Source organism: Aspergillus nidulans, chromosome IV (genome assembly GCF_000011425.1).
Source record: "Aspergillus nidulans FGSC A4 chromosome IV".
Lineage (NCBI taxonomy): Eukaryota > Fungi > Ascomycota > Eurotiomycetes > Eurotiales > Aspergillaceae > Aspergillus > Aspergillus nidulans.
In genome coordinates this window covers 145,903-173,309 of record NC_066260.1, presented here as the reverse complement: position 1 = coordinate 173,309, position 27,407 = coordinate 145,903, and the positions used below count along the sequence as shown (strand labels likewise).

Sequence of the window (27,407 nt, the reverse complement as noted above, 5' to 3'; positions counted from 1 at the left end):
CAGGTCATGTCTCGTACAATCATAGTCGAATCTCGTCTATCGGCCCCAGTGAAGCGTCCCAGACCGTTGGCCGCTGCCCCATCGCCTCCTTCCCCAGTGGCAGCCTTCTGATTTTCTGTGCGTACTTGCGCAGCTGGTCAGGGACTAGGTCATCCAGATGGATGTCGTCCAGTCGTGTAACGAAGGGAACCACATGAGCATCGAGCACCGTCGGGCCAACTTTATCCCCAAAGATCCAGGTTCCGCCTTTGCTGTACTTCTCCCGCAACTCGACGATTTCATTGAGGAAGGCGATAGACTGTGCCGTCATACTTTGGCCGTCCGATAAATTCATCGATACCAACTCCCTCTGTTTCCTCTGGCTGGTCGGTGTCAGCAACTAAATTGATAAACTTCAGGGTCAGGAACGAACCAGTCGCGCTTGTACTCCAGGGCCTGGCGGTGGGAGGGAGTGATGTCATGGTTGGTCAAAAGGTCATCCACGGTCGGGTTGGCCGCGCCGTAGCGATCCAGGGCTTCATGCAATTGCGAGAGTAGTCGACAAATTTCCGTCTGATGTGCCTTGGGAAGTAGACTTGGACATTGATCGCAAATCCAGTAGACGATTGACAGCGCGTCCGTCAGCGGTGACGGGAGCCCACTATACGTGAGAGTGGGCACCTACAACAGTTAGCTCTGGGTTCGAAATTCAACATCTTGAAATGACTTACTCGGCCATATGGATTTACTTTGAGATACCACTCCCGCAGGTTCTCGTTCCTGTCCACGTTCACTAGACGATAGCCCAGCTGCGTTAGCTCGCGGCTTGGTCGGTGCTTCGCCCGCAGCGCAAGGACAATCGCAAAGTGGACGACCAGCGACTGCACTGAGAAGGGATAGGTGTACAGGCACGGGTCGGCTTGTTTCCGGGTTAATTTCTTCAATAATTGCGACGCTTGCCTCATATCTGCCGCTGTTAGGAGTTGTCGAGGAACATCGTGCAGGCCTTGCATGCGACAAAATGCCGGCTGCGTCACAGTCAGTCCAGAAATCAGGATCCGGAAAGCCCCGCCAGCCAGGGCCAGAGCAGCCTCGGCTTTCTCTCGGACTCGCGAACGCCTTTAAAACTCAATGATGATAATTTATCCGAGTGACCCACTGTCTCGGAATAAGTGAACCAAGCCTTTTGGCCTGCAGTTCGTTTTGCCTAGCGGAGGACGCTGTTTCCTGTTGATTATTGAACGGAGGCTTGGCCGCTCCGCACATGGCCCAGCGGTTGCTACAGTCCCTGCACAGCGTCTCCCATGCAGTCTATTCTGACGTGCTCCCCTCAGTCTATCCCTGGTTGTTCACACAGGAAAGTTCCTGATTACTTAAGCGGGATTCCTCCCATATGGCTTCATGTCCAGCCGCTCCTGTCTGGCCGAGAGATGCTGCCAAGCATAAGGAAAAGCGTTCCCCAGACCCCTGTTTCAGGATGAATATTTATATAACTAATAAGCCCGCCAATGGAGGAAATCAAGCCATTCCCTTCTACATAGCTATTGAGTAGCTGCGTTTCCTTCATTCGTTTTCTTTATCGAAATGAAATCCGTTTTTTCTCTTACCGCGCTCCAGCTGCTGGCCAGCTATGTTGCCGCGCACCCTGTCAAGGGCACCGTGCTCTCTACCTTCACTGACCGCAGCTTTCCCTGGCATATAGGCGTGCCCAAGCCCAGTTCATCTGATTCTCATAGCAAGCGCGATGTCACCCTTCCCAGTACCTGGGATCCTCCTTCTGACCTTGTCACTCCTTTGCAAGAGGTAAACCGCTGAATCCATCACAGCTGCTGATCCAGCGCATCTAACAAAATCAGGTCTGGGACCACGAAGTCGAGACATATAGCGATGCACTCGGCTTCCAAAACTATGGCTTCGACCAAGTCATCGCCGCTGGAGGCAAGATCAACTACTGTGTCCGCTGGGATTCCTCTCAATCCGTCACTGCCGAGCAGCGTTCGCAGATCGCCCAGGCCGCCAGCCGCTCCTATAACAAGTGGATTGCTGGACTTGCCGGATTCGATGGTTGGCCTTATGACACTGTCGAGGTCAACGTTGTCGGCTGGGCTGTGACGAAAGAGTCCCTGCTCGAGGGAGACACCTCCGGCATTGATATTTACACCGACACCGATGCTGATGGCATTCCACAGTGTGCTGAAGCTTGTGGAAGGTTTTTCCACCAGGACGGCGATTACAGCGGTTGCGCCGCTGGGGAGGATCGTCATTATGGTACTGCGATTATAAAATAGATAGCGTGATAGTAGACTGACATTCTATAGACAACAGCCTCTGGCTCACCGATGGCTTCGAGGGCGGCACCGGCGGTGACTGGGGTCAGCGGGTTGGTACCGACTACTTCCTCCAGAACCTAGAGACGGAGAACATTCACATCTACCTGCATGAAATTGGCCATACTTTCGCTTTGGATGGTATGTGCCCATTTAGACCGACGTAGATGCACAAATCACTAAAAGAAACAGACTTTTACGACTGGACCCCTACCGGTGTCGCAAGCTTCATCATGCTCTCCGGCAGCGCCACCGAAATCACTGAGTTCGACTACTGGATGCTCCGCGACTGGTGGCGAAACCTCAAGGACCGCTATGACCTGTCTAGCGTCAGCTCTTCTGACAGCACCTCTAGCTCCCGGTCAGCTGCCACGTCTTCTACCCCTGTTTACGTCCCAACCACAACGGCGGCGGCAACATCTGCACCCGCTGGATACGTCTCCCTCCCCACTGAGGTTGCAGCTGTGGAACCTTCTACTTCTACGTCTGCCGTTCCGACGGCCCCCACGATTCCTGTTGCGACTATTACCGGTGCTGGATCTGAGTCTGGGAACGAAAACCCTTGGAGTGGAAGCGGCTGGGAGCAGCCCTCTCAAGGACACCCTTGGTGGGCTGGGAACTCGTGGTGGAGGCAGAGAGCTGAATCTCGCTCTTAGATGCTTAAGGGTGAGTTGTTGAGATGTAATGGCCGACAGGTGGCTCAGTGCTGCTTATTCGTGCGCATCCTGCCATGCTGGCGTGTATATGTCAGTCATAAGTATATTAGCGACAAATGTGATCGGACAGGCGTGCGAATCCACATAGCACTGTCTGACGTGGTAGTTCTCTGTCAGCACGATTTTCAACACTGGGATATGCAAAGCCTTCATCACACTGCCAATCTCTGTATGATCCCGCCTTTAGTCCAACTCATCAAGTAAAAATGTATAGGCTCCGCACCCTTGTGTATATAGTACATCACGCATCGTAACCTGAGAACCTAAAAACAGGAATAGGATTCTTCGCCGCCTACTGAGGTATCATTCATTGCACTCGCTGGTCAGAAAGAGAGTAGTTTGCCTGTTCCATACGATATGTTACATACATACGCACCACAGTGAGATATCGTCCTGGCTTTGTTATGGTGCCACTCCCATGCCCCGAGCTCGATGCGGAGACTCGTAAATACAGGGCGACTGAGCCCAAACGAGCTCAACTGGGAATGCTTCTAAGCCGGACTACTTGTTCATATATCCCCAGTGTCCTAGCCGTTCTTAGTTCACCCTGAGACAAGGATACTATAGATAAGTTCGTTGTTTGTTGGGGCGCAAAGTTGATTCAATACCTGACCCTAGGATGATCAATTGAGGGGCATTCAAGTTACGAGACTCTCAACAATACTACGAAGACTCGGGAGAATTACGAGACTAGTAAGTAGAGTGGTTTGACTTAGTGAGGTAGAGGATGAGGCCGGGTGGCCTTACCAGGCAAATTTCCAGGGATGCACTTGTAGCACTATCTTTAAAGGTCAGCGTACAGAGAGTTTGTTAATTGTTGGACTTTAATGGCAATGGGAGTCCAGTGGAACAGCGAGACTCTGCAAGTACTGAGATGGGACACGCTGCAGCTGCACCTCACCGGATTGACTGAACCGGAAGATTTGGAAAATTTTTCCTAATCTCTACTCCATGTATAGAGCACAACGACTGAGCGCCCCATACACTCGGTAACGGTGTAGAGGGTGTGGATGGCAGAAAACTACTGGATAGGCTGTGTTTTCGTGGCAAGGATAAACCAAGCGTCTATTGCCGTCGTTGTTTCTGTGTTTTCTAGTCATCAATACTTGGCTTAGAACTTTCTTATCATCCCCCTGTCATATTGGGCACGAGTATCTGGTTCATCAGTCTGGTTGTCATACCGGGTTTGTTAGTGCGGTAGTCCATATGGCTAGGGTTAGTCGGATATATTCCTTGGGCGTCGCCGCTAGCGGGAGTGTGCGGTGTTTGGTTTGAAGCGGATGCGCGGGTCTATCAACAGGATAAGCAAGGAGTGAGCATAGAACACGATGCATATAGAAAGTCAAGAGCCAACTTAAGAGATTGGCTTAGAAAAAAGGAGGTAACTCGTCTTGGGTCAACCTACCGCGATGATGTCGGAAAGCGTATCATGGCAAATCATGTGAATTTATTTGCCTCTTAATGCAAGACAGCAGTAGATAGTGACCGATCATGGTATCAAGTAAATTGGAAGTGATACTAGCTACCAAAGCACTTATAGAGCAGGTGGACTCAGATCCAAGCCCTCGACCTTGAGAGTGAATGAATCGTTCCGGGAGTAGCTCCCAGCCACATCAAGGTCTAGTCTACCGCGAACACAATCATCAAAGTCGACTTCAACAATTTGCAGGGCGGTATCGGGATCGCTATCATCGTTTACGTTCCAGATGGGCCCAGCAAGAATCTCCCCCAGAGGCCCAACGATACAAGAGCCGCCCCCACTAGTCCATTCTTCTGGATCTATTGCTAATGAGTATCTTACAGTCAATAATTGCGCGATACGTACCTGCGTCTATCTTCTCCCCTTCCGGCGCTTGGGTGACCCAGCTAGGGAGTTCTTTGTGACGACCGCTTTGACTGGCAGATAGAACAACGGTTCTGCCTTCTAGGGCAATTGTTCGCATAAGAGGAAGCCAAGTCTCGCGGCTGTCGACAGTCGGAGCCAGGTAGAGGTTAACATTCTGAGAGTACAGACTTTGACGAAGCAGAGGCATGTAGTTCTCCCAGCAGATCGCAGCAGCCAACGTCAATTTCACGCCTTTAATTTCTGTCGTGACGGCCTTGAGTGTGGAAGGCGACCCTTGAGCCCAAACGAGGCGTTCGGAGCCGGTCTACTGCGTGTCAGCGTAGCATAAGCACAAAGTAAAGACACCGACTAACCGGCATGACCTTCCTCCTCTTCCCCAGGACGCCCCGTTGGGGATCGACATACAATGCTGAACAATACAGACTGCCACCTGCTCGCTCAATGACTCCCACAATTATCAGAAGCCCAGTTTCATTAGCGATCTGCTCCAGAGTCTCTCGCGTCCCGTCGCCGCGGTACTGTTTCCCTTTGGCCACGGGCAGTTTCTTGTCCACCCAATCATCCCCGGCTCCAGCTGGAGTGTCTCCCAGATCGACGGCTCCATTGAAGTAATGCAGGAACTGTTCACGGCCATGGGCTTCGCGGAAGCCAAAGCGTGTACCGAAAGTGGCAGTGCGGGGATAACCTCCAAGGTAAGCCTCGGGGAAGAGAAGGATGTCGGCACCCCGAGCGGCCGCAGCCAAAGCAGTGTGCTTGAGCGCAATAAGGGTATCTGCTAGAGTCTGCCGCGTGTGCGACTGAGAGATGGCGACCTTGAGTTTCGACATCTTCCTCTTCGTTTATTCTCAGTCGGGGTGCAAGCGGGGTATACTCGAAGGGCAATATATAGCCGTGAGGGGACAAAAGCATTTTGTCCACGTGCTTTACCGCGCCTAACCTGATCTGGAATGGAACAAGGTTGTTCCGTTCCCCCGCACATCGGGGTTTGTTTATCGCAGATCGCTAGGTGCGTATAGCCTACCTGCAGCGTTGAGCATCAAATCCCGCCATTCATTCATTTGTGATTAAAATTTAGCTGAGTTGCAAAAAAGGACCAAACTGCGAGTCAGTCAGGCTACCGTGCAAGTCGGCATTTCAACTTGAAGATCTCTTGTTCCCTTGGTTCGGCACTAAACCGCAGTTTACTACTTTGCCATAACACACCATCTGGATGCACTTCCGTCAACGCAACAAGGTTCATTTTGTTTTCTCTTTAGGGAACAAAATAACGATTTGTTTATAATGAAGTGTATTTGAGCAAAGTCGCCCCAAGTTTGATGTCGGCAGCATTGCCGGCCTATTCTCGCGCCGCCATGCTCCAACGCTACGGGATTGATTATAGCCTCGGTATAGCTTCGTCCAAAACACCCATGTCGGTCCTACGATTGGCGCAGCATTAGCCTACTCGCTCACGGATTTCGTGTTCTCGGCCAAGTTGGCTGTTTCGAGAAGTTACTTCTTGTAACTCTAATGATCCCGCTTGGAACTATCCTCTTTGAAACCAGCGCCTCACTGTTGGTGCTTCGAGGTGGCGGAAAGGCCCGGAGAGAAAGCACGGGAGACTATTCAAGACGGTACGGTAATGTTGAAGATAGCGTTACCTTGACGGAGTGATGACTCCCGGGTCTTGAGTTCTCATCCTGGGCTACTACGAAGGTTACGGAAACCAGCACCGGTGACGCATGGCCTCGCCATGACTAACGTGCTCAATGCTCCGATCCTCTCGGTTCTTGGTTCTGGGCTTTGAAGTCTGATTTTTAGTTTGAAAGACTTTAATCCCAGCACAAATAGCTGGACATTGGTCCGGACATACGTGCATTAGGTGCTGATATCCACGTTCAGATTATAATTCACCGCGCTGGAGGTATGCCCCGAAGACGTTCTGAAGCGAGCTGGGTGATATAAATCGAGTGTTTTCACCATTCATCTAGTTTTCGTATTCGATTTTTTCCATATCCTACATAGTAGACCTCCAAGACATACTCATTTTGACAGCCCTTCATATACCGATTTGTCAAGTCCGAATCTTGGACCACTATTCAAGCTCACAAACCTCCTCCCCAAAAGCAGAATGTACCCTATTCAAGCCTGTTCTCGAACACAATCGGGAACTGTCACCTTCACCTCTAGTACCACCAAACTAAGCACTCATGCCCGCACCCTCCGCTGCCTAACGCGGCTTAACCAGCTCCTAGCACCCTTCCCAGCAGTACCGACCACCGCATGTGAGGCCAACGAGACTCTGGGCATAAAAATCAAAAGAGTTGGTTTCATCAATGCTAACGGTAATATCACTGACCAGATGGATGCTGACGTGGAACTCGCTTTTGAACCGGCTGCTTTCAGGCCTTTGAAGAGGAGCGGTTTCAGAATGCATCACTGTTGCGAGCATGACAGAATCGATCTAGACAGCATGGGCTTGGCGCATCTCAGGGTCAAAGACGAAGGTAAGACTAAATTTGGCGGCGACAGCGGATTGAAAATCCGGTCGTTCGTGAAGTCCAGTAACCAGCATCAGTACGAACAGCGTACTCATTACAACAACTACAAAACGCCTGCAACACCCCGCCTACAACCAGTCTTAGATGCCAGCTGCTCTTCCTCGAACACGCCGAGTGACATCTCGACTGTGGATCTGAATGCCCATAAGCATGGCAGTGGCACTGAAACTGTGACCGAGACTGAGAAGGGAACATCCAGGTATGAGAACGGGTCTCAGTGTCAGAGCCAGAGCCAGAGCCAGGAGCAGGGCAACTGTATGGTGCAGTCATATACCACTGATGACCCCGACGGGCATGGTGTCTACGTTGGAGTTCGCGAAGTTGAGGAGGGTAATGGAAGCTACGAGACTCAACACAGACGCCAACTAGCCCATCTCAATAACTACCAACCCAAGACGAGCCTCTTTACCCCGCCCTTATGCTCATGCACGACTAAGTCTTCGACCATGACCACCTCAGAAACAAACGCAAGCTACTACCGTAACGCCGATATGTCAACACTGAACCAAGACCGACTCTCCGGCGTGGAACTGTTTCTAAACGAAGAGCTTCCCAATTCCTCGAAAGACCATGACGCCTGGATAACGGGGACTGAAACGCCAGCAGCCATCAAGATAATGACCACTGCCCCTCTTTTCCTCCCAACTGTACCTCCTATATTCCGGCCAAACCCAGGACAGATTCTATTACGCAACGCTTCGAGACTCTGTCAACAGATCGAGGGCGCTGTTGAATCTGACTCTACCCGTTCTTCATTGTCGATTGGCAATTTAGGCTACTTTGAAGAATCGGGGTATTACCAGTACCCGTGGAAAGTGCAGGATGTGTATGTGGATTATGTTGATTTTCGGAGTGGGAACACTCGAGCGAATCCTATTGCCACTGTACTTGTTGGGGCTGGGGGCACAGATGATTCGATATGTATTGCTGAGTTGAAGGCCGCAGTAGGAGTTTTGCTGTGGTGGTACGAGCATAGCAATGAGGTCGAAAGTGCAGGCGAGGGTGAAACTGCTGTAAAGCCAATATCTGCAAGTTTCTCTTCTCTACCCAGTTTGCTGGAAGAATGCTAACTGGGGCAGGTTCTTATTCTGTCCTATATCGGCTCGGGACACGGTCGGATCCTGCAAGCCCATCACGATGGGTGGACTATGGTCGTGCAGCATTCGTCGTTAATGACGTTCGATATGGGAGACTACTTTGCCGAGTCGGCTTTCGTCCGCTATACTGCTGGACGTCCTGTTGCTGTCTAGTGAATGTATTTGTTTTGGAGTATGTCCTTGAGATTTGTTGTGGAAGCGGGCAGTTTGAATAATGATGTTCGTCTGGACTGTTCTATATGTACTTCCATCACCGAGGCCTTGGAATACACATTGTCCCCGTTTAAGCATATCACCGTCGCAGATCCATCCTCACCGTTTCCTCTGTCTTGCCGCTTTGCTCCAGTATATCCTCGGCGATCTTCTCCGCCAGCATGTCTGAACCATCAGCAACCACCACCGGGCCTAGGGGTTGACTTACAGCATGTAGACTGAGGATGACCTGGAGGCAGAAATGGAAACGCACTGGCATCCACCACCCGTAAGCGATTCACCCCAAACACTCGAGCTTGGCTGTCCACGACCGCCATCCTGTCATCCGCCCTGCCCATCTTGCACGTGCACGAAGGATGCCAGAGAGTCATCATATTGTTCCGAATCCAATCCAGAATCTCCTCATCCGACTGGACTTGCGGTCCTGGATAGTATTCCTCGCCGATGACAACTGGGCGCATCTCCTCACTCGCAAAGGCCTGTCTGATTCTTTTGAATGCCGCTACTGCCAATTGCTGATCCGACTCGGTATCTAGCCAGTTCGGGTTTATTATCGGCGGGTCGGATGTGTCATTGGACGCCAAAGTAACAGTACCTCGAGACGTTGTTGCTATGAGTACACCAAGAATGGACGCATATTCATACCCATCGTCCGGTTGGATACTGTAGAAATTGGAGATATTCCCAAGGAACCCTGCTCCTGACATGTACTGTATAAGGTTAGTTCAAGCTCCGTCCCAACAGTACATAAACCATACCTCAACCTCTGGCCAGCCGTCTGCAAACAGTGAGAGATTCCGCCGTGTGTCTTCAGAAAAGCCTGCCCTCAGGCTGTCTGGAATCCGCTCCCATGCCAGGAACTCGGCTACCGGGCTCGTCAAGACTCCCTCGTGCTTCGTGAGCCAGCGTATATATTCCTTAACCTGGGATTTTGGATCGTTTGCTAGCCTGGTCAATGTCTCAACACCGACACGATAGCTCGGGCCGAAGAAGGGGTGGTCAAGCATACCCTGGCCAACGCCAGGCAGTTCCGACACAACGGTAATGTTATGTTGTTCCAGATGCTCTCTTGGCCCAATGCCCGAGACCATCAGCAGCTGAGGGGACTGGAAGACCCCGGCGCTAACAATAACCTCTCTGGAAGCCATCAGAGTCTTTGATATACCAAAGCTGTTGACTTCTACGCCGATTGCATTCTTGTTTTCGTCGAACAGTATCCGTTTCGCCATCGTCTTCTGATAGATGTTAGGGTTCAAAGTCGAAAGCCCTGGCAGGAAAGAGGATTCGGAGGTACTGCGAGACTGGTCTTGCGGCCGGATCGTCGACGTGCAATAATGGTAGCCATTCAATTCGCCGCTGTTAAAGGCCGATGTCTGATGCAGGCCAATGGCCTTCATGCCGCGGGCGACCCACGTAGAGAACGGCTGCACAAAGTCCGCAAAGGAGACTTGAAGTGGCCCACCGGCAGGGTCAAACGCGCTGCTGTTGTACAGCGCCGTCGCATTCGCCAGCCTCTGGACATGATCCGGTGGAGTAAAGGCCACGCTACGTTGGTAGTATGGGAAGATATTGTCGAAAGCGTAACTGAGGTCATCAACGGCCTCGGCCCACGTATCTAGCGCCTCTTTGGTCGGTCTGCATGGTGTTATTCGGGCTCTTGACATGGATGGAAAGCCTACCGCTGGTAAACCATGAAGTTCAGCGCCGACCTAGTTCGTCAGCTCAACTGCCCAAGCAAGAATGCCCAACTAGGGCTACTCACGATCCCCCGAGACACTTCCCGCGGGCAAAGTGTACGCGCCTCCCATTGGCCCCTTTCTGAGGCGTGGTGACGAAACCCCAGTCGGCCTTGCAACTGGTATCAGGGTCTGATCCGACTGGCAGGACATCGGCGCCAGGTGTCTTTGCAAACGGATAGCTGATCTCGTAGTATGTGCCGGCCTCGACAATTGCGACAGAATGCGATTGCGCCAGACGGACCGCGAGTGGTATACCGGACGTGCCGCCGCCAACGATGATGTAGTCGTACGTCTTGCACAGAGCCCTCAACGCCAGTAAGAGAACGATAGGTAAAAATGAGCATAACATTGCGAGGTTAAGGAATAAGGAAACAAGGGTTAGTGGACACCAAAGGACTATCCAGGTGTCGTGCAATGATCTTTTGAGTGATGAAATGTATCCCGAACAAGGCAGCAACGACCACGTCCAGTATTAGCGCTTTCTACTGTTTACCGGTCTCATTATTAAGTAAATACAATACCAGAAAGCCGTGTCATAGAGGCTAGATGCTAGGAAACGGGGTTGTGAATATGGTCTAAATACAGATATCCCTCCTCTGCTCCACAAACCATTGATGCCTTAGCACATCCTTCGTCGTGAACCTCTTTTCGACTTCAAACTCGAGCAGGCCTCTTAACAACTGCTTCGTTATGTTAATTTCCTCTGGCGAGAGCCCCTCTCCAACCGCTTCTTCGAGCAGTTCTTCCAATGTATGCGAGGTCGGCCTTCCGGTTATATCAAAGTCACGGTCTCGTCTCCGAATAAAATGGTCGATTGGCTCGCCATTAGATCTGAAAAATCTCCGCCAGTTTGGCCAGTGTTGGTTCCGCAATGCCTCATCTTTTGGAAACCCGAGGATGTTGTACATGTCGATAAAGTGCATGTCGTCCGTTATACCCGTCACAGGGTGATCGCTAAGGTCGAACAACGCGAACCCGGTGATGAACTCAAAAATAAGGCACCCAAAGCTCCACATATCCTGATTAGCAGAGATACAACGTTGAAAGAGCGTCTCTGGACCACGGAGGTGAAGGGGCGGCGACGGTGCTGAGGGCGGGTGGGAAGTGAGGAAGGCTGTAGGGTCAGCTCCTATCTTTTCTGGAGGGAGGTGGGCACGTACAGCCGCCTAGATCAGACACTTTGACGGTAAATGGCTTTGAAATATTGAGGTACTGCATCAACGAGTGCGCTGGAACAAGGTACTCCGGCCCCTTCACACCCCCCTTCAGCTCAGTGTCGACGCAGAGAGTAATGGATTTGTCCTTATCCTGCACCAGCTGATCCTCTGGTACGTCCTTAAGGTCTTCTAGGGTAAACAGCAGGTTCCTTGGTTGTACATCGCCATGGACGACACCATTGGCTAGCAGGAAATCTAGCCCTAAGAGCGTCTGCCAGAGGATGGCCTTGGCCATCTGAAACGGAAACGGACCGTTAGGGAACAGAGCCTCCTTCACCTCGGTGACGCTGGCGCTCATAGGCTCATAAACAAGAGCTTGATGCGTACCATTTGGACCAGTGTACCGAAATTGATCCAGCAAGGGAAGATAGTGGTCACGGCCAGGATGTGATGGAAACTTGGTCTTCGCCAACAGCTGATATATTCGAGTCTCCTCAATTGGTGCACTCGAGCTTTGATCCTCAGCTTGACCGACTTTTAATGCAACATAGCGGCCAAGTCTGGAGCCTTAGCTATTGCCGATACCATGGCATATGTGTTGACCGTGTGACTTACTTCGTGTCTCTCGCCAACCACACCGTCGAGAAGGACCCGTAGCCCAGTTTTCGGATAACCCTATACCGGCTATCCTTGAAAGTGTCCATCAAATGCACAGGATGAAAGCGGCGCGTTGAGTAATAAGCCAGCGGCTCGATTATCCTTTCAACAAGTTGGAGCTTGGTACCGGGGTTGGAATCAGGACCGATACTGGAAAGTGACTCGCTGAAGGATTGGCTGCGACTACGACTGAGACTGGGACTTTCGCTGGAAAAGCCACACGATATTGTTGAGCTACTATCCATGATGATGCAGGGTCTCACGTTTCTATTCGATTTCCTGGTCGAAGATGCTAGAAGGTGCAAGTTAAGTAGCGGTGCAAATGAGCTCCTACTAACTGCTGCTGAACCGGGCTCGTGCCTGATGGCGGGGGTTAGTTAGATAAGCACTGGCCTGCAGTGTCCTCCTCGTCAAGCGCGCTTGGCTGCAAAATTCCATGCATGCATGCATGAGCTAAGAATGTATGGTGAGATCGATTCGCAGGAAGACACATGTCAGTACTGCAGGTGGGCAGCAGTTCATTGGCTGGGTGACTCAGGAGACTGTATCTCACTTCCTATTGCTTGGAACGCGCGCTGACAGTCCACTTGTGGGGATTGAGAGCTCCATCCCTGTTCTATACGGGTGATTTACTCCGCAAGGAACGGGTGACGTGTGTAGTGCTAGGTAAGTTGTAGTCCCCAAGGCTTGACGGGTAGACGCGTGGGGTGTGGTGCAGAGTCGCCTTACTAGACTAGGGCAATAGATGGCTATGTGTGGTCCTCAAATGTTAGGTCTAGTACTTGACCTCCACTTCATTATATGCAACCCCTCATAACATGGAGAGGGAAAGGAGAATCTTACACAGAACCTCTCGGCTGAGCCCTAACCAACGCCTCGAAAACCTCCTCCATATCCCCAGCCCCGTCAACAACCTGCTCTCCCACTCTGCCCCCAACTCCAATGCACAAACACGGCACCCCTTTGACCCCTCTCTTTCTGGCTTTTCTCTCTGCCGTCTCGATCTCCTCTTTTCCTCCATCCCCCTCCAAATACTCCCTCACAAGGTCCCCGTCCATTCCGGCCTTCTCTGCAGCTTCCACGACAGTGTGCATTTGACTAACGTCCTTTTCGAGCTCGAACTGGTATTGGAACAGAGTATCCGCTACCGTGCACTGCATCTGACTCCCTCCCTTGTCAAGAGCGAGGTGGAGAGCCCGATGCGCAAGTCGTGACGAGCCTATGTACCCACCGAATTTGAACGAGATGCCTACGGTGCTGCCGATGCGCTTGAGACGCTTCTGCGCAGCTTCGATTTGGGAGCGCGTCATGCGGCGGGCCATGCGGTCTATTCCCCTTTCATCAGTTTTGACGTATCGATATGTGGCTTATGAGGGAGGCGTGCGAACCGTTGATGAGAACGCTTGTCTCAGGTGCAACCTGATCAATAAAGTAAGGTTTCCACTCAATGACGAACTCATTTTCTGAACCGCCGGGGTATGTCTTTTTGTACAGAGCTATTGCCTTCTGAAGAGTGCGATAGCCGATGAAGCACTTTTTGTGATTAGATAGGGCTGATTGACTTGTGAAACGAGGGAAGACCTCAGGAGCTATAGATGCCCACTTACCCAAGGACAGATAACGTCAGATATGATTTCTATTGAGATAACGGCCATTGCTATTTAACATAAGAATTGGACTTGACAATTGAGCCGGTAAGAGTGTTGGTCCCTTGGGGGTTTATAGCATTGGCAAATGTGGGTGCCTGGCCTGGGACAGTCGGTAAGCTGGCGGAGTTCCGCAGCGATCAGCATGATCTTAAGGCGCGTCTTTATTGGCCTTTCTTGATCCATTTATGCTTCAGCTGGAACAGCATATGCCTCAAAAGAGGGGGAATTGATAGTAAACGTGGCGCGGACCAAGGTTCTCGAGGGGTATCCCCCAGAGTGAGAGTAAATAGGATTCCATAGAAGACAGGCCTATAAGATACAGTTAAATCCTGGATACAACCAATGAGAAACACTATACAAACACCGAAATCTAACCCTAGAACTTGATGTTAGCATTCTGACTACCCATCCTCCTCCCCTCCACATATACAACAAACTGCACCGTCGCCCCGCTCGGCACCATCTCCAGATCAAACGACATCTTTTTCATCCAACTGCCCGTTTCTGCGGACCGGAAGTCTTCCAGGCTCTCAAAAGGCACGTCAAGTGTACAGTCGATTTTGCAATGACGTACCACGCTCTTTTCCAGTCGCGTGGGCGGGTCGTGATCCTCGCATTCGTACAATTCCACGCTGAATTGAGGACCTGGGTCTTTGCGATAGAGCCGGTAGAAATTGTATCGGACTGGGTCGGTTGTTGAGACGTTATCACCCTGAAGACTTTCTTTAGTAGACAGTTCGAATATGGAGCTGAAAAGGAGTTATACCCGTCTCAGGTACCAGTTCAACTGGTTGTTTGCACGCCACTCGCCTTCGTCCGGATACCATGCTTTATCTTCGTCGAGGTGCTTGGCCGGGTCGAACGGGGCGTGGTAAACGATGCCGATGCTGGTCCTGGAAATGGAAGATGTCACACTAATAGGCGCGGCCACCCCATAGCCGTTCTGCTGAGTGCCGCTGTTGTCGCTGCCGCCATCGAGGAATCCTTTGTATACTGCGCCTTGACAGATTGCAGTCCGAGGGCGCATCCCACCAGACTGTAGGATTATGATTCCCGCACTAGAGTGCCGCTCTTTGAGATGTTCATAGAGGTACGGGCTGGCGCCGAGACCGCCAACGAGGATGATACCCTGCTCTTGTTAGAGATGCTGTTAAGATGGGTAAGGTATATACCTTGACGTCGAGGCCTTGGCTCCTTGCTTTGTAGACTTGGCCGTCGACGAGTTTGTCGATTCCAGCAAAAGACTCAGTAAATGCATCTTGAATATGGGAGCTAGATCGCGTTAGACAGAGACACAATCAGGAGATTTGAGCGTACCCTGAGAAATGGATTCGTCCCTTCTTGATGAACGGCTCACGACTCATGTCGTCCAAGCTGTTTTTCCCAAATGCTTCTGCTGGTATACTCACAATATACTCCTTTTTGGAGCTTTGTGGTTTAAACTGTGGCTTAATGGCGTGTTCCCATTCTCCCTTGAGGATCTCTTTAATACCAGCCTTGCTGAGATGATCCCAGCGACGTCCGAGTCGTGATTTGCATGCGTGTTCGAAGGCTTCATCGATAAAGATACCACCACACAGACCACCTAGAAAGTTTAGAAAGAATAAGAGTAAAGGGTTGATATACTTACCAGTTCCTTCGACGGCTTCGTGCATTGCGATGGGACTGACCGAGGCTATCTCGTAACTGATCAAGTCCTACGACCGTGAGCTAGGAGGTGAAGTTGGAGAGAAGCAACCTACAACGGTGCCACCACCCGCATCGCAGATAACATAGACATCACCTGGCTGAGTCCTACGACCAGGCTCACAAAGCGTAGATAATGCTGCAGCCTCCGGCTCGGGAACAAAGCTAAGCATAGTCTCCCCAGCGGGCCGACTGCTCAAGATTCCAGCTTGTCGAGCAGCTTCCTCCATTCCCTGTCTTGCATAACCCTTCCAGATGGCAGGCACTGTAATTACGACATGGAACCGCAACGCATCAATGACATACTCACCACGAGACTTCTTCACCGACTCCAAGATATGCGCCCACAAGAGGCGGAGATAATCGGCGATCAAGCCAACTGCAGTCTTGCCAGTCTCCTTGAGCATCTTGCGTCCACGAAGAAGGAACTCGGACGAACGAGTCTCTTCACTCAGGTCCTCGTCTTTGACAAGAAGGAGCTTGAACCAGCGGACTGGATCTGCATCATCAGGAATCTCATAGCCCCAGAAAATCTGGTCGTCTTCGTAAAATAACTCAGTTGGCGCTTTGCCCTCTTCTCTGCCGGTCCCCGGCCAACTGGTGATGAGATTGATTTGATCGCTAGCGAAATCTGCGACCGTTGCCCATGCGACGCCAGAATAACTTTACAATTAGAATCAGCGCGTGTAGAGTGCCTTGGGACTCACGTTGTGCCAAAGTCGATTCCAATGACCATGACATCGTCTTCGTCATCTTCGCTTGGGGTCGCAATCTTAGGGCGATAGGCTAGAATCCCGTCAGAAGGCGTAAATGTCATCTTGGATCTGAATGATGTGGTTTGAAGAAGGCAATCACGGAAGAAGGTAGCGTGAACTCCTTAAGTGCTTCTGGAAGAAATCTGGCTGCACGGCCGTGTTATATGGAAGCGCGCTCCTAACCCCGGCCGTTCAGCCTCGTGCAGCAAATTCCACCTTGCAGCCGGGAATTCTTACCAAGTTTGATGCTTCTCCATGCTAAAGATGCATGCGTCCACGGATGGTCCGCCAGTGGTAGGCCCATGTGCAGCATGAGCAGTCTGAGGAGTACAGCCTTTCGCTCACCTTGGCTAGACGATGCGATGGCCGCTGGTTGGTCGCTCAAACACGCTGATACCGTACGACAAGGCTGAAGCAATGGTAACCAGGATACGAGGGCTAAGGCAATGCAGGTTGGTGCTTTGTGCAATATTTACCGACGAGTGGCACCAATGATTGAGCTTGCCATTGTGAGGCCGGAGCTCAAACTTCTTCAAGGCTGCCCTGGCCGTCATTATAATCTATTTGACGGGATACACAACATAAGGCTACTAGTCGATTGGTTCTCGATTCCTGCACAGCTGAGCAGTCAGCCACTGGTAATATATTCTATCCCCTCCTTGATTCCTAATCTGGGACAGTTCAGTGGAAATGGCCAAACCTCGTCGCAATCAGCTGAGACAAGGCTGAGGGGTCTCGCAATTGTCTAACAGATTTCACCCTCATCAAACTCACCACATTACCAATTCCACCAGCGCCAAACGTAAAACTTCACGGTAACTCGATCGCCTCGCGCAACATGACGCAAACACCACCTTCCCACAGCGTTGACGACGGCCAGAGGCCTGATAACCAAGATACAGAGATGCCAGACGCAGACTCCCCACGAGGCCTCGCAGATCGGCGAACAGATATATCGGGGCGAGTTCATCATCCAGCCCACACGGCCGTAATCGCGGCCACAGCAATTAGTGAAAAGTTCGCCGCGACGTTTTGGGGGAAGCCTGAGGTGAAAGCCTCTTGCGCGCCCCCGCCTCCACCACATCGCATCCTGCGGATGCCAGACCCGGCGCAGAACCCGACCGACGAATACTCGGACACAACGCAACCAGTGGGAAATGCCGAGGTTGACCCATCTTTTAAAGACGATGAGGCGGCATGTCGAGTACTTGCAGAGGAAATGAGGCAGAGGATCGAACAGCTTGAGAGTGATCTTGCAAATGCGCCGTCGCCGGATTCTGTCCGCGCGCTAGAACGTTCGCTTCAGGCAGAAAGCGCCCAGCGAGAACGACTGCAGCAAGAGCTCCGCCAGAAGCACAGCGAATTAGACGTGCTGCGGAAGCACTGGAAGCAAGCTGCGCTAGAGCTGGACAAGGCGCGGTCCCAGAGCCAGGGGTTCTATCAAGTGACGGACAACTATCTCATTGAGCTGACAACCCGCTTGCGGTATAATATCAAGAATTTTGCGTTTCAATATTTCGACGGTGAAATGAAGGGGCAGAGACCGAGATTCGACAAACCGAAAATATGGGATAAGTACATGCAAACAATCACTCCGGATCCCTTGGACTGTGAGGTTCTCATGTTATCGGAACGAAGACCAAGCGCTGTCCAAGCGTTCATCTGGCGTTTTCTTGTCGGTGACGTTTTTGACCGTTTTCGATGGGCCGGCGAGCTGGGTGTCACGCTGCGGAGAATGTGCCTTGAGTTAAGACCTGGTATGCGCATCCGCCATATAGTCATCCCTCACTAACTCCGTGAAGAAGGGCAGTATCAAGACTCCATGTGTCCTATCGTCCCCGATGAAGAGCGCAAATTCCAGATGTGGCTTGCAAGCACAACAGCAATGGTCCTGGACGCTGGAAGCGCACCGAATAAATCGCGGGTATTTACAGAAAAGGTCCATAGAAACAATGACACGCTGACCAGGAAGATGCGCGGAGTACTGGACCATTACCTCGTGGTAGATGACCCAGCGTATCCTCTGGAGCTGGCGCGGATCGTCGAGGAGGCCGTGAAGTTTGATACAGAGATCAGTCGCCAGGTCGCGCGCGTAGAATGGGTGTTTCCTGCCGCGGGGAATGAGATTCTATTTGATCCAGAGATAATGAGGCTGGGGACAGGAGAGATGGGAGCCAAAGAGAAGCAGAAGCAGCTGGTGCAGCTGGTTGTCTGTCCGGCGATGAGGAAACGCGGCAAGTCGACCGGTGATGATTTTGGACTACCCTCTACTTTGCTGGTCCCTATGGAAGTTTCATGCGAGGCAGTCAAGAGAAACGAGGCGAGTGCGCGCAAGGCGACTGCTTGAAGGTGTTTTATGTACTCTTAGGACTGGCTGTGTCAGCCTGATAGCAGATCAGACTATCCAGGCTATCTCGCCTTCTGGTCGAGAGCGTTCTTCAGCCAGCGAATTTCTCTCTTCATATATCCCCTAATTGTGGCATTCCTTCTGATGTCCGCCCTTGTGTGTTGATGGCAGTTGAGAGTTTATGGATATACTTGAAGAGCTGCATCCTTCGTTATCTGAACAGTGTGGAACCAAGATGCTTATCCCATTCGTAGGTGCCCCTGCCCGAAGGCTCTGCTTAACTAACTAGTTAAAGGGATGTGATAACTAAGCGAGGTCGACCCCTAGGGGCAGGCGGTACTGGAGGGCAGTATGCCCCGACAAACAGTGTGGGAAGAGATGGATGTTCTCGCATTGGGTAGCCGGAATGGCCTGCCTATCTAAACAACTAGCTTACTAAATAATGACTAATCGAGGTCGAACCCCAGGGGCAGGCGGTACTGAAGGGCAGTATGCCCCGACAAACAGGTCCCGTCACGTGCATGTCACCAGCTTGTAGCGGAATGAAGTTATTCCGAGCCATTACTATTTGCTGGAACGTCATAATATCTTTGACCACCATGGGCGAATAAACCCTCCTAACTCTTCGAATAGACCAGCACAATCTTGTTTGAAATGGGTAGAGTGTTAGGCAACCCAGGCCGAGGTTGTCAAAAACCTTGACAGGATCTCCTCGGTGTGAGCTTCAGAGTTAACGAGACTGGGACATCCAGCGCTCGTAAAGCCACCAACGCCCGGAATCGTTGAGCGCAATTTATACTGAAATCCCGCACTGGTCGATTCATTGATATTTCTTATTTGCTACTGGGTTCAGAATGACACCAGGGTCTGACGGGCCTCTCCAGATCCCCGCCTCGAGAATCCATATCTGCCATCACGCCCTGTCTCCCGTCATGAAACAGTATGTTCAAGGTCTCAAGGTCCGAACGGCAGCCGGTGATGTCGTCAATGAATTGTATGAAGCGTGAACTTCAGTGCTGGGGAGTATCGCAACAAGTTTTGCGAATCTTGACGACTGGGCCAGGACAAAAGGGGCGTTTAATTCGAGGTTAGAGAGTTTGACAACCAAGCGAAACGCGCTCAACGTGACACTGATCTCGGCGACTATGTCGTTCGTATCGACTGCCTTAACCACGACATTTTCCTGTTCGCTTTGAGCGATCAAGGCCAGCTCGCCAGACCCTAAACATACAACAAGCCCTGCAAGCTCGGCTCTCTCCTGTGAATGTGCTCCCCATATTCCCAGGTTGTCATCTAACACATCGGAGAAATCAAAGGCTCGCCCGGCGCGCTCTGTGTGCGGCATTATTCGCAAGGAAGCAGTCACGCCGACTCATCCCAAAAAGAAATTACGTACGTATAAAGTAAAGTTAGGACGGGCTCGTAGATGTCTCGACCTTGATTCATAGGGCATAAACATGAGGGCAAGATCAGTCACCCGGGCGGCAGAGGGCGATGCAGCCTGTGGAGTTTTCTATGCGCTTTTCGTCTGCCAAGGACGTGCCTGAAAGCCGTACTAACAGTATTTTGTTTCAGTCAGTTTTATTAACATACTGAAGTGCAATGAAATATATTCTTCTTGCTAGTCTTAACCCTAGTTTCGAACCATACTATTTAGTGGCCGTTTTGCCCCTTGGAGTTTATCACGACATCCACCCAGGACAGGGCCTGCTATCTGCCGTGATCAATTCAACAAGCGGACCAACGATGGCTTCATCGTATCCTAGAGCCAATAGCGACGAGATAATGCAAAGCGGGCGTCCCTTTCCCTCTTCGATGGCGTTCCACAGCTGGTCCTTCATCCTTACCTCGGCCTGATATCCTCTGATGAGTTCTTCTAGAGAAGCGGTATGGTCGACGACTTCAAGCTGTGGATCTGGTCCCAGGCTGATGGTGATTGTAGTCGGTTGAAGTGAAACGAAATCTGAAAAAAAGACCGACAGACAGGGCTTATTGCCATATTGGGCCAATCGAACGTCAATGCCGTCATTTTTTAGGTCCCTGCCATTGCCCAGCAGTCTGAAGTCCTGCGGCTTTAGGTTCATACCAAGGAAGCGGAGATTAAGATTGAGCTTGCCGGCAGGAATTCGAGCAGTCAGTTTCCCTGTAGCTTGTATGAATTCGATATTCCATGCTACTCGCAAGTTCGGAGCAGGTGCGACTCGTTCCTTAAAGAAGTCGTCATCCACCACGTCCTCTATCAGGCGTGCCCGGCCATCTTTCCCGACTATGACGAGTGCCTCAATCCCTGATGGGTTTAAGCAACCGTTTCCGGGACATGCTTCAGATGTCAAAGTCACTATCGAACCTTCCGGTGCTAAGACTGGGTATTTATCTATGGGCCGATAAAGGGTGACCATTCGGCCACCATCGTAAACCGTTCCGCAGAAGATATCCACGAATCGTTTTCCAGGCGGGAGCCACGCCTTGACGGACGCCAGGTTGGTCCGCTTATCTCGCGGTTGTACAATAGGTGCGACTAGTAACTCGGAACCGAGGAAGTATTGGTTCGGCACTTCATACGCATTGGGTTCGTTTGGCCAGGACCAGTACATGGGCTGCACCAATGGCTCGTCATTGAAAGATCCTGACACATTCTGCGTGTAAAGGTACGGCACGAGGCGATGCCTGAATCTCAAAAACCTGGCCATGACTCTGAAACACTCGTCCCCGTAGAGCCATGGTTCCTTGGAGTTCCAGCGCGAACTGGTCGAGTGCAGTCGCATGACCGGAGAGAAAACACCCAGCTGGGTCCACCGGATAAGAAGCTCATCATCTCGGATACCACGGATGTGGCCACCGATATCGTGACTCCACCACCCATAACCAATGTTAGAAGCCGTCGCGGTGAATTCTGGCTGGAAAGCGAGAGACTCCCAGGTTACGACGGTGTCGCCAGAGAAGCCGATAGGATACCGATGACTTCCCGGGCCACCATACCGGGAGAATATAAGAGGCACGCTGCCATAATGTTTACTTTCAAGATACTGAAAGTGGTTCAATAACCATAGAGGATCGAAGCCGGGAATCTTGGAGTACGGCCCCTGCTGCCAGTCAATCCACCAAAAATCGCACGCATCCAATTCTAGCCTGTGGTGCAGAATACTTAAGTACGCCTCCATGAACTTTGGGCTTGCAGGGTCGAACAAGATAGGGTTTCTGTCCCTTGTATCATGGTCGAGAAAAAGTGCCATCCGCTCGTATGCAGCTTCGTGTGCGTGGATCCCACCATGCGGATGATCATTCATCGTGATACGAAGCTGCCTTTGATGAATATCGCGTCTAAATTTCTTCGGATTGGGGAAAAGCTTCTCGTTCCAGGTATAGCCAGTCCACCCGGCATGGGGCACTCGCTCATCCGATACGTAATGCCAGTCCATATCGAGGACAGCAACGGACAATGGAATGCTATGCTCCAGGAACTTGTCCACCAGTGCGACATATTCGTCCTGGTGGTACGCATAGTATCGACTCCACCAATTGCCGAGGACGAAGCGTGGTACGACAGGCTGCTTCCCAGACACGGCATAGAATGCTTTGATCGCAGCCTTATAGTCGCGACCATAGCAGAAGAGGTACCAGTCAGCCCTATCTCCAGCCTGTCTGGGCGCAACGAAGCCCTTGCCGTCAAACAGCATACTTTTCGAGTCGTCAAGCACAGCATATCCCGCTTTCGAAAGCACGCCCTGCCCCATATCGCAACGACCGTCAACCCCATCCAGTGTCCTAGCGGTGCCTCCAAGGTTGAATTCCGTAGGGGTACCAAACCGCCAGGGCGTGCCATACTTGACACTCTTGCCGCTGAAGTGAAAGACGAGACTCTCCGGGCTGAATTTCTGTTTCGTGTAGCTCACGTGGAAATACTCCGTGATAATTTCAAGCTCGTCACCATCCACGATTCGAAATCTAGGCACAGGAAATTCGCGATCGATTGCGAAGGTCGACGCCCTGTCCTCGAATTGGCCATCTTCTGCCCACTCAAAGCGGATGAGGCGCTCGCTCAGGAGAGTGAACCGGTACTGCGCCCCTTGAACTACCGCGCCAGGGTTTGCTCTAGGGTGAGTCTCAAATACGTGTCCTTCCATCAGGTCTCTGACTCTTGAAAAGTGTGCAGAGCCCAGAGGGATTGAGGGAGTCGAAGGGTAAAATCGAGTCAATCCCGCAAGCAAGGAGAAAAAGCATGATTACGGCAGCGCATGCAGGGCAACGCTTCTATCTCTAATTGGCCAAACTGTCCCACGGATGCTCAGGCTGTGGCTCCATTTTTGATTTACGGTGCTAATCTTATAGCTTTGCTGCGTGGTCCTCTAGATATGCATCAAAGTTGAGCACTGCCTTGCCGAGGACCAGAGCGCCTTCTTCACAATCCTCCTTGTCACTCCATTCTTTCGCGCAATGGCTGATTCCATCCTTTCCTCGCACGAAGATCATCGCTGTTGGACATTTGAGCCGGGTCATAGTCGAATCGTGGCCAGTGCCCGTGCGTGATCCGATACCCCTATCACCGCAAGCTCGACGAACACAGTCAACGGCCTCTGGCCAGAAGTTGCCCGGCAAAAGATGGACTGGTCGACTTAACTTATACTCCAGTCCATGTAGAGAGGCAATGCCCTTGATTGACCGGACAATATCAGCGCCCATGTCCTCCAGTCCTTCTCCTTCTCTGTGCATAAGACAGAAGACAACCTTCGTCTTCGACTGGATGTTGCATGCACCCCAAGGCCCGCTTTGGATGTTGGTTACCGTGGTATATCCGTTTTTTGTATATGCCAGTGTTTCGAGCTGCGTAATGAGTTTTGCTGCGCCAGTCAATGCATCGCGCCGTCCGTACATTGGGTAGGTATTGGCATGGCCGTCCTCGCCGGAAAAGGTCACCTCATAGTAGGTTATCCCATGCCACCCTTCAACCCAGCCGACCGGCTTGCCGGCCTTTTCCAAGTCCGTTGCCTGCTCAACGTGGACTTCAAAATGGGCCGAAATGGGAAATTCCTCGAATGTGTTTGGACCGTCGCCGACGTAGCCGATCTTCCTTAACCCGTCTCCCATGGTGATGCCAGAACCATCATTGGAGAGGGACGCATGCGCCTGCTCTACACCCGTCTGCCCTGCGTAAACGGTCGACGAGCCCAGTGGGGGGAAGAAGCGTGCACCTTCTTCATTGGTCCAGTTAATCAGGGCGAGGGGGGCACGTGTCTTGATGCCCTGTTCTTTGAAGCTGCGTATAACTTCCAGACCCGATAGAACCTGTTCAGACGTTCAGCCTTGTCATGCCGTACAGTATTCACTTAGTAACATACCCCGAGTGGCCCATCGAACTTCCCGCCTGTGGCTACTGTGTCAAGATGGCTCCCCATGGCAATCGGTGGCACGGTATAGTCCTCGCCGCCGAATACTGCGAATTGACTGCCCGTCGCATTGACCTTGTACTCTGCACCCAGCTGCAGCACTTGGTCTCGGAACCAGTCCCGGGCAAACTTGTCATTCTCGTCTGCACATAATCGGGTCACCCCTCCCGGGGATGGAGCGCTGTATTGGGCAGTGAAGTGAATATCATTCCTGCGCGGCGTCAGCCATGACTTGACTAATCTACAGTTGCCTACATACCATAGACGGTCGCCGTTGATCCTGAGATTTTGCGCAGCTGGCACAGACGAGTTCCACCGGCAGGCTAGGGCAGCGGGTAGGCGGCCGGGTAGCAGAGAGACTCGCGCTCGAATGGCGTTTCTAAACATGGTGCTGTAATTATCCTACGGACTATCTGGCTTCAAGACCATAGCCATCACGCCTCCATTATATTTCTAGTGGAGACTACGATAAGGGAAATGAGGGGAAATTGGAGAAGCAGGGCGGGATAACGACCGCACCGCCGAATCTGGCCGCTTGCAGCACCAGTTCAATGGAGATGTGATCTTCGAGTTGGAGAGGATGGATGAGATACGAATTAAACAGAATGCAATTGCCGAGAATCTACAACCTTTTGTCCCAGCTAGGGTCAGTTGGAGATGGGCTTATCAGTTTGGGGTATTATCTAGAAACTTGGAATATGTCTCAGTATTTCATTTTGCAGATAGATCGTCCCGACTCTTATACTGATGCAGGATAGCAGGTCTAAGGCTATCAATACCTAACCAACCAAGCATCGAGGGATCGACGGTGGGCCGCGTGTGATAACAGTCACGGCGTCGACTGGACGGCTCCGCCGTCCTTCCACTCAGCTGCCCTATCAGATACCCTTCATCGCTTCTAGATTAGGGTCTTTGCTCTTTGCCGTCAGGCCTCCAGTTTGAGGTACTTGACCTCATCGGGAAGGTAGATTGAGTGATATCAGTTCCTGGTCGCCGCGATAAGTCAACAAACTTCTGCCGGTTGACCATAGGTCCGCTTGGGAGACAGCAATATAATGATTTCGACTTCCAGTCTATCGGAAGAGCTCTGCACTGTGAAAAGACAATTCGCCATGAGCTCTACTGTCGCACCTGTCCTACCTCAAGGCGCCGGGTACGGCGTTGTCGTTGGCATTGGCCTCTTCTTCGCACTGCTTATGGCATGTGTGTCATACCTACAAGTATGCTATAACAAAACACAAGTAAGGGCGTTTCTGACATGACCAGAACCGATACACGCAGTATTCAACGAAAACTAGCGAGGAGTTCAATACGGCCAGCCGCAGCGTCAAGCCTGGCCTAATCGCTAATGGAGTGGTGTCCGCATGGACATGGGCAGCGACTCTGTTGCAAAGTAGCACAGTTGCTTATGAGTATGGAATCTCTGGTCCGTTCTGGGTAGGTGATCGCTTTTCCTGATGATAATGTCCATATACTGACTTGTAGCAGTGTGAGTGCATACTGCTCCAGACTACTGATAATTTATACTGAGGATGTCCAGACGCCGCCGGTTCAACTGTACAGATCTTCATGTTCTCCGTCTTAGCTTGCAAGGTCAAGCAAAACGCCCCGTACTGCCATACATTCCTTGAGATTGTTTATCATCGCTACGGGCAAGCGACGCATCTTGTGTTCGTATTTTTTGCCCTTATGACCAATACTCTCGTTGCGAGCCAGCTGTTGCTTGGAGGCAGTGCGGTCGTCACAGCCCTGACCGGCATGAACGTCTACGCGGCTGTCTTTTTGATCCCCCTCGGCGTCTGTATCTATGTCGTTCTCGGTGGCCTGCGGGCGACGTTTCTATGTGATTACACTCACACAGTCATTGTCATGGTCATCATCCTCTACTTCATGTTCGACGTCTATACGAGAAACGAGCTGATCGGTTCGCCCTCTCAGATGTACGATCTCCTCAAGACAGCCGCAGTTGAACGTCCTGTAGAAGGGAACATAGAGGGGTCGTACGTCACGCTCAAATCCAACTCTGGTCTTGTATTTGGTGTTATCGAGCTATGCACCGGCCTAAGCACGGTATTTCTTGATCAGGGCTACTGGCAGCGAGCCATCGCCAGTCGGCCCACCACCGCTGTCCGGGCCTATATCATGGGCGGCTTGTCCTGGTTTGCAATCCCCTTTGGATTCGCAACCACCCTGGGTCTTGCCGCTGTAGCGTTAACGAACAACCCCCGGTTCCCGACTTACCCGAACAATATGACAAGCAGTCAGATCTCAGCAGGTCTCGCGGCTCCATTTGGCGCCACAGCCCTTGCCGGGAAGGGCGGTGCGACTGCCTTGCTTTTGACACTGTTCATGGCCGTCACCTCCTCCGCCTCGTCTCAACTCATCGCCGTATCGTCGATCCTGACATTCGACATTTACAAAACCTACCTCAAGCCCAAGGCCACTCCTCAACAGCTCATCTTCGTCTCCCATATAATGATCTGCATCTTCGGCGTGGTTATGGCGTGCGTTGCCTGCCTCTGGAACGGCATCGGGATCGACCTGGGCTGGCTGTTCCTGGTAATGGGTCTCTTGATTGGCGGTGCGGTCTTCCCGGCTGCATTCACCATCCTCTGGAAAGGACAGACGCGCCTAGGTGCTGTCTGCGGTGCAATTGGTGGCCTGGCAGCTGGGCTGATTGCCTGGCTGGTTGAAGCCAAAGTATACTATGGCGAACTCACCGTAGCTACAACAGGTGCCAACTACCCCACATTGGCCGGGAACATGGCGAGCGTCTTGACTGGTCTCATTCTCACTGTTGGAATCTCTCTTCTCAAACCGGATGACTTCAACTGGGAAAAGACCCGAGCTATTAACGCGCCAGCTACATATAACCCGGAACCCGTCATCGAATCTAAACCTCCCATGGCGATCAAGACGACGCGCGTTGACCAAAGTGAGAAAACAGCAGACTCTGCGGTCATCGAGGATCCAAAAGCTCTACAGAAAACATTCGTCATGGCCGTCGTTGTATCTGCCGTTCTGTCGCTGATCATGGACATCATTATCCCAATTCCTATGTTTCTTAGCCATTATATCTTCTCCAAGGGCTTCTTTACGGCGTGGGTAGTAATATCGTTTCTCTGGGTATTTGCCGCCTTTTTCCTCTGTGGGATTTTGCCAGTCGTTGAGACGAGGCGATTCTGGGGGATGCTGTTTAAGAGGATGTTTGGAAAGAAAGTGGTCTTGGATGCGCAAGTGCAGCAGGGACAGAGTTCTGAAGACGACGCGCAACGCGCGAGCAAGGACTCAATAGCCTAGCAGCTGCCAATGGCA

At 51.6% G+C, this 27,407-nt stretch overlaps 12 protein-coding genes across 12 annotated transcripts, besides 1 other annotated feature; 4 read left to right on the top strand and 8 right to left on the bottom strand.

The window, feature by feature from the left end:
* Positions 1–27,407: part of a sequence feature (contig 1.128 1..280307(-1)) that runs on past both edges of the window.
* ANIA_07365 (glutathione S-transferase family protein) lies at positions 20–944 on the bottom strand (the record flags this gene model as incomplete). Its single annotated transcript, XM_675542.1, has 3 exons — positions 20–362; positions 413–660; positions 711–944. 3 exons carry the CDS (start codon positions 942–944, stop codon positions 20–22), a joined length of 825 nt encoding a protein of 274 aa, XP_680634.1.
* ANIA_07366 (uncharacterized protein) lies at positions 1,564–2,962 on the top strand (the record flags this gene model as incomplete). Its single annotated transcript, XM_675543.1, has 4 exons — positions 1,564–1,782; positions 1,836–2,247; positions 2,298–2,447; positions 2,499–2,962. 4 exons carry the CDS (start codon positions 1,564–1,566, stop codon positions 2,960–2,962), a joined length of 1,245 nt encoding a protein of 414 aa, XP_680635.1.
* On the bottom strand, positions 4,557–5,695 carry ANIA_07367 (nitrilase; the record flags this gene model as incomplete). The annotated part of the gene is made up of 3 exons (XM_675544.1): positions 4,557–4,801; positions 4,848–5,172; positions 5,222–5,695. 3 exons carry the CDS (start codon positions 5,693–5,695, stop codon positions 4,557–4,559), a joined length of 1,044 nt encoding a protein of 347 aa, XP_680636.1.
* ANIA_07368 (uncharacterized protein) lies at positions 6,979–8,658 on the top strand (the record flags this gene model as incomplete). Its single annotated transcript, XM_675545.1, has 2 exons — positions 6,979–8,421; positions 8,488–8,658. 2 exons carry the CDS (start codon positions 6,979–6,981, stop codon positions 8,656–8,658), a joined length of 1,614 nt encoding a protein of 537 aa, XP_680637.1.
* ANIA_10931 (GMC family oxidoreductase) lies at positions 8,798–10,806 on the bottom strand (the record flags this gene model as incomplete). The annotated part of the gene is made up of 4 exons (XM_675546.2): positions 8,798–8,883; positions 8,927–9,428; positions 9,477–10,353; positions 10,481–10,806. 4 exons carry the CDS (start codon positions 10,804–10,806, stop codon positions 8,798–8,800), a joined length of 1,791 nt encoding a protein of 596 aa, XP_680638.2.
* Positions 11,033–12,516, bottom strand: ANIA_10937 (uncharacterized protein; the record flags this gene model as incomplete). The annotated part of the gene is made up of 3 exons (XM_050611863.1): positions 11,033–11,571; positions 11,618–12,174; positions 12,230–12,516. 3 exons carry the CDS (start codon positions 12,514–12,516, stop codon positions 11,033–11,035), a joined length of 1,383 nt encoding a protein of 460 aa, XP_050467842.1.
* Positions 12,888–13,926, bottom strand: ANIA_10938 (DsbA family oxidoreductase; the record flags this gene model as incomplete). Its single annotated transcript, XM_050611862.1, has 4 exons — positions 12,888–12,999; positions 13,115–13,598; positions 13,660–13,804; positions 13,879–13,926. 4 exons carry the CDS (start codon positions 13,924–13,926, stop codon positions 12,888–12,890), a joined length of 789 nt encoding a protein of 262 aa, XP_050467841.1.
* ANIA_07370 (Hsp70 family protein) lies at positions 14,104–16,423 on the bottom strand (the record flags this gene model as incomplete). Its single annotated transcript, XM_675547.1, has 8 exons — positions 14,104–14,229; positions 14,495–14,632; positions 14,687–15,049; positions 15,093–15,192; positions 15,238–15,505; positions 15,551–15,617; positions 15,663–16,269; positions 16,314–16,423. 8 exons carry the CDS (start codon positions 16,421–16,423, stop codon positions 14,104–14,106), a joined length of 1,779 nt encoding a protein of 592 aa, XP_680639.1.
* On the top strand, positions 17,200–18,708 carry ANIA_07371 (uncharacterized protein; the record flags this gene model as incomplete). Its single annotated transcript, XM_675548.1, has 2 exons — positions 17,200–18,118; positions 18,167–18,708. 2 exons carry the CDS (start codon positions 17,200–17,202, stop codon positions 18,706–18,708), a joined length of 1,461 nt encoding a protein of 486 aa, XP_680640.1.
* Positions 20,391–22,832, bottom strand: ANIA_10935 (glycoside hydrolase family 31 protein; the record flags this gene model as incomplete). The annotated part of the gene is made up of 1 exon (XM_050611861.1): positions 20,391–22,832. The coding sequence occupies one exon, from the start codon at positions 22,830–22,832 to the stop codon at positions 20,391–20,393; it is 2,442 nt and encodes an 813-aa protein (XP_050467840.1).
* Positions 23,027–24,479, bottom strand: ANIA_10932 (M20 family metallo-hydrolase; the record flags this gene model as incomplete). Its single annotated transcript, XM_675549.2, has 3 exons — positions 23,027–23,991; positions 24,045–24,303; positions 24,352–24,479. 3 exons carry the CDS (start codon positions 24,477–24,479, stop codon positions 23,032–23,034), a joined length of 1,347 nt encoding a protein of 448 aa, XP_680641.2. The 3' UTR covers positions 23,027–23,031.
* Positions 25,115–27,392, top strand: ANIA_07373 (sodium:solute symporter family protein; the record flags this gene model as incomplete). Its single annotated transcript, XM_050611860.1, has 3 exons — positions 25,115–25,312; positions 25,359–25,533; positions 25,633–27,392. Exons 1-3 carry the CDS (start codon positions 25,148–25,150, stop codon positions 27,390–27,392), a joined length of 2,100 nt encoding a protein of 699 aa, XP_050467839.1. The 5' UTR covers positions 25,115–25,147.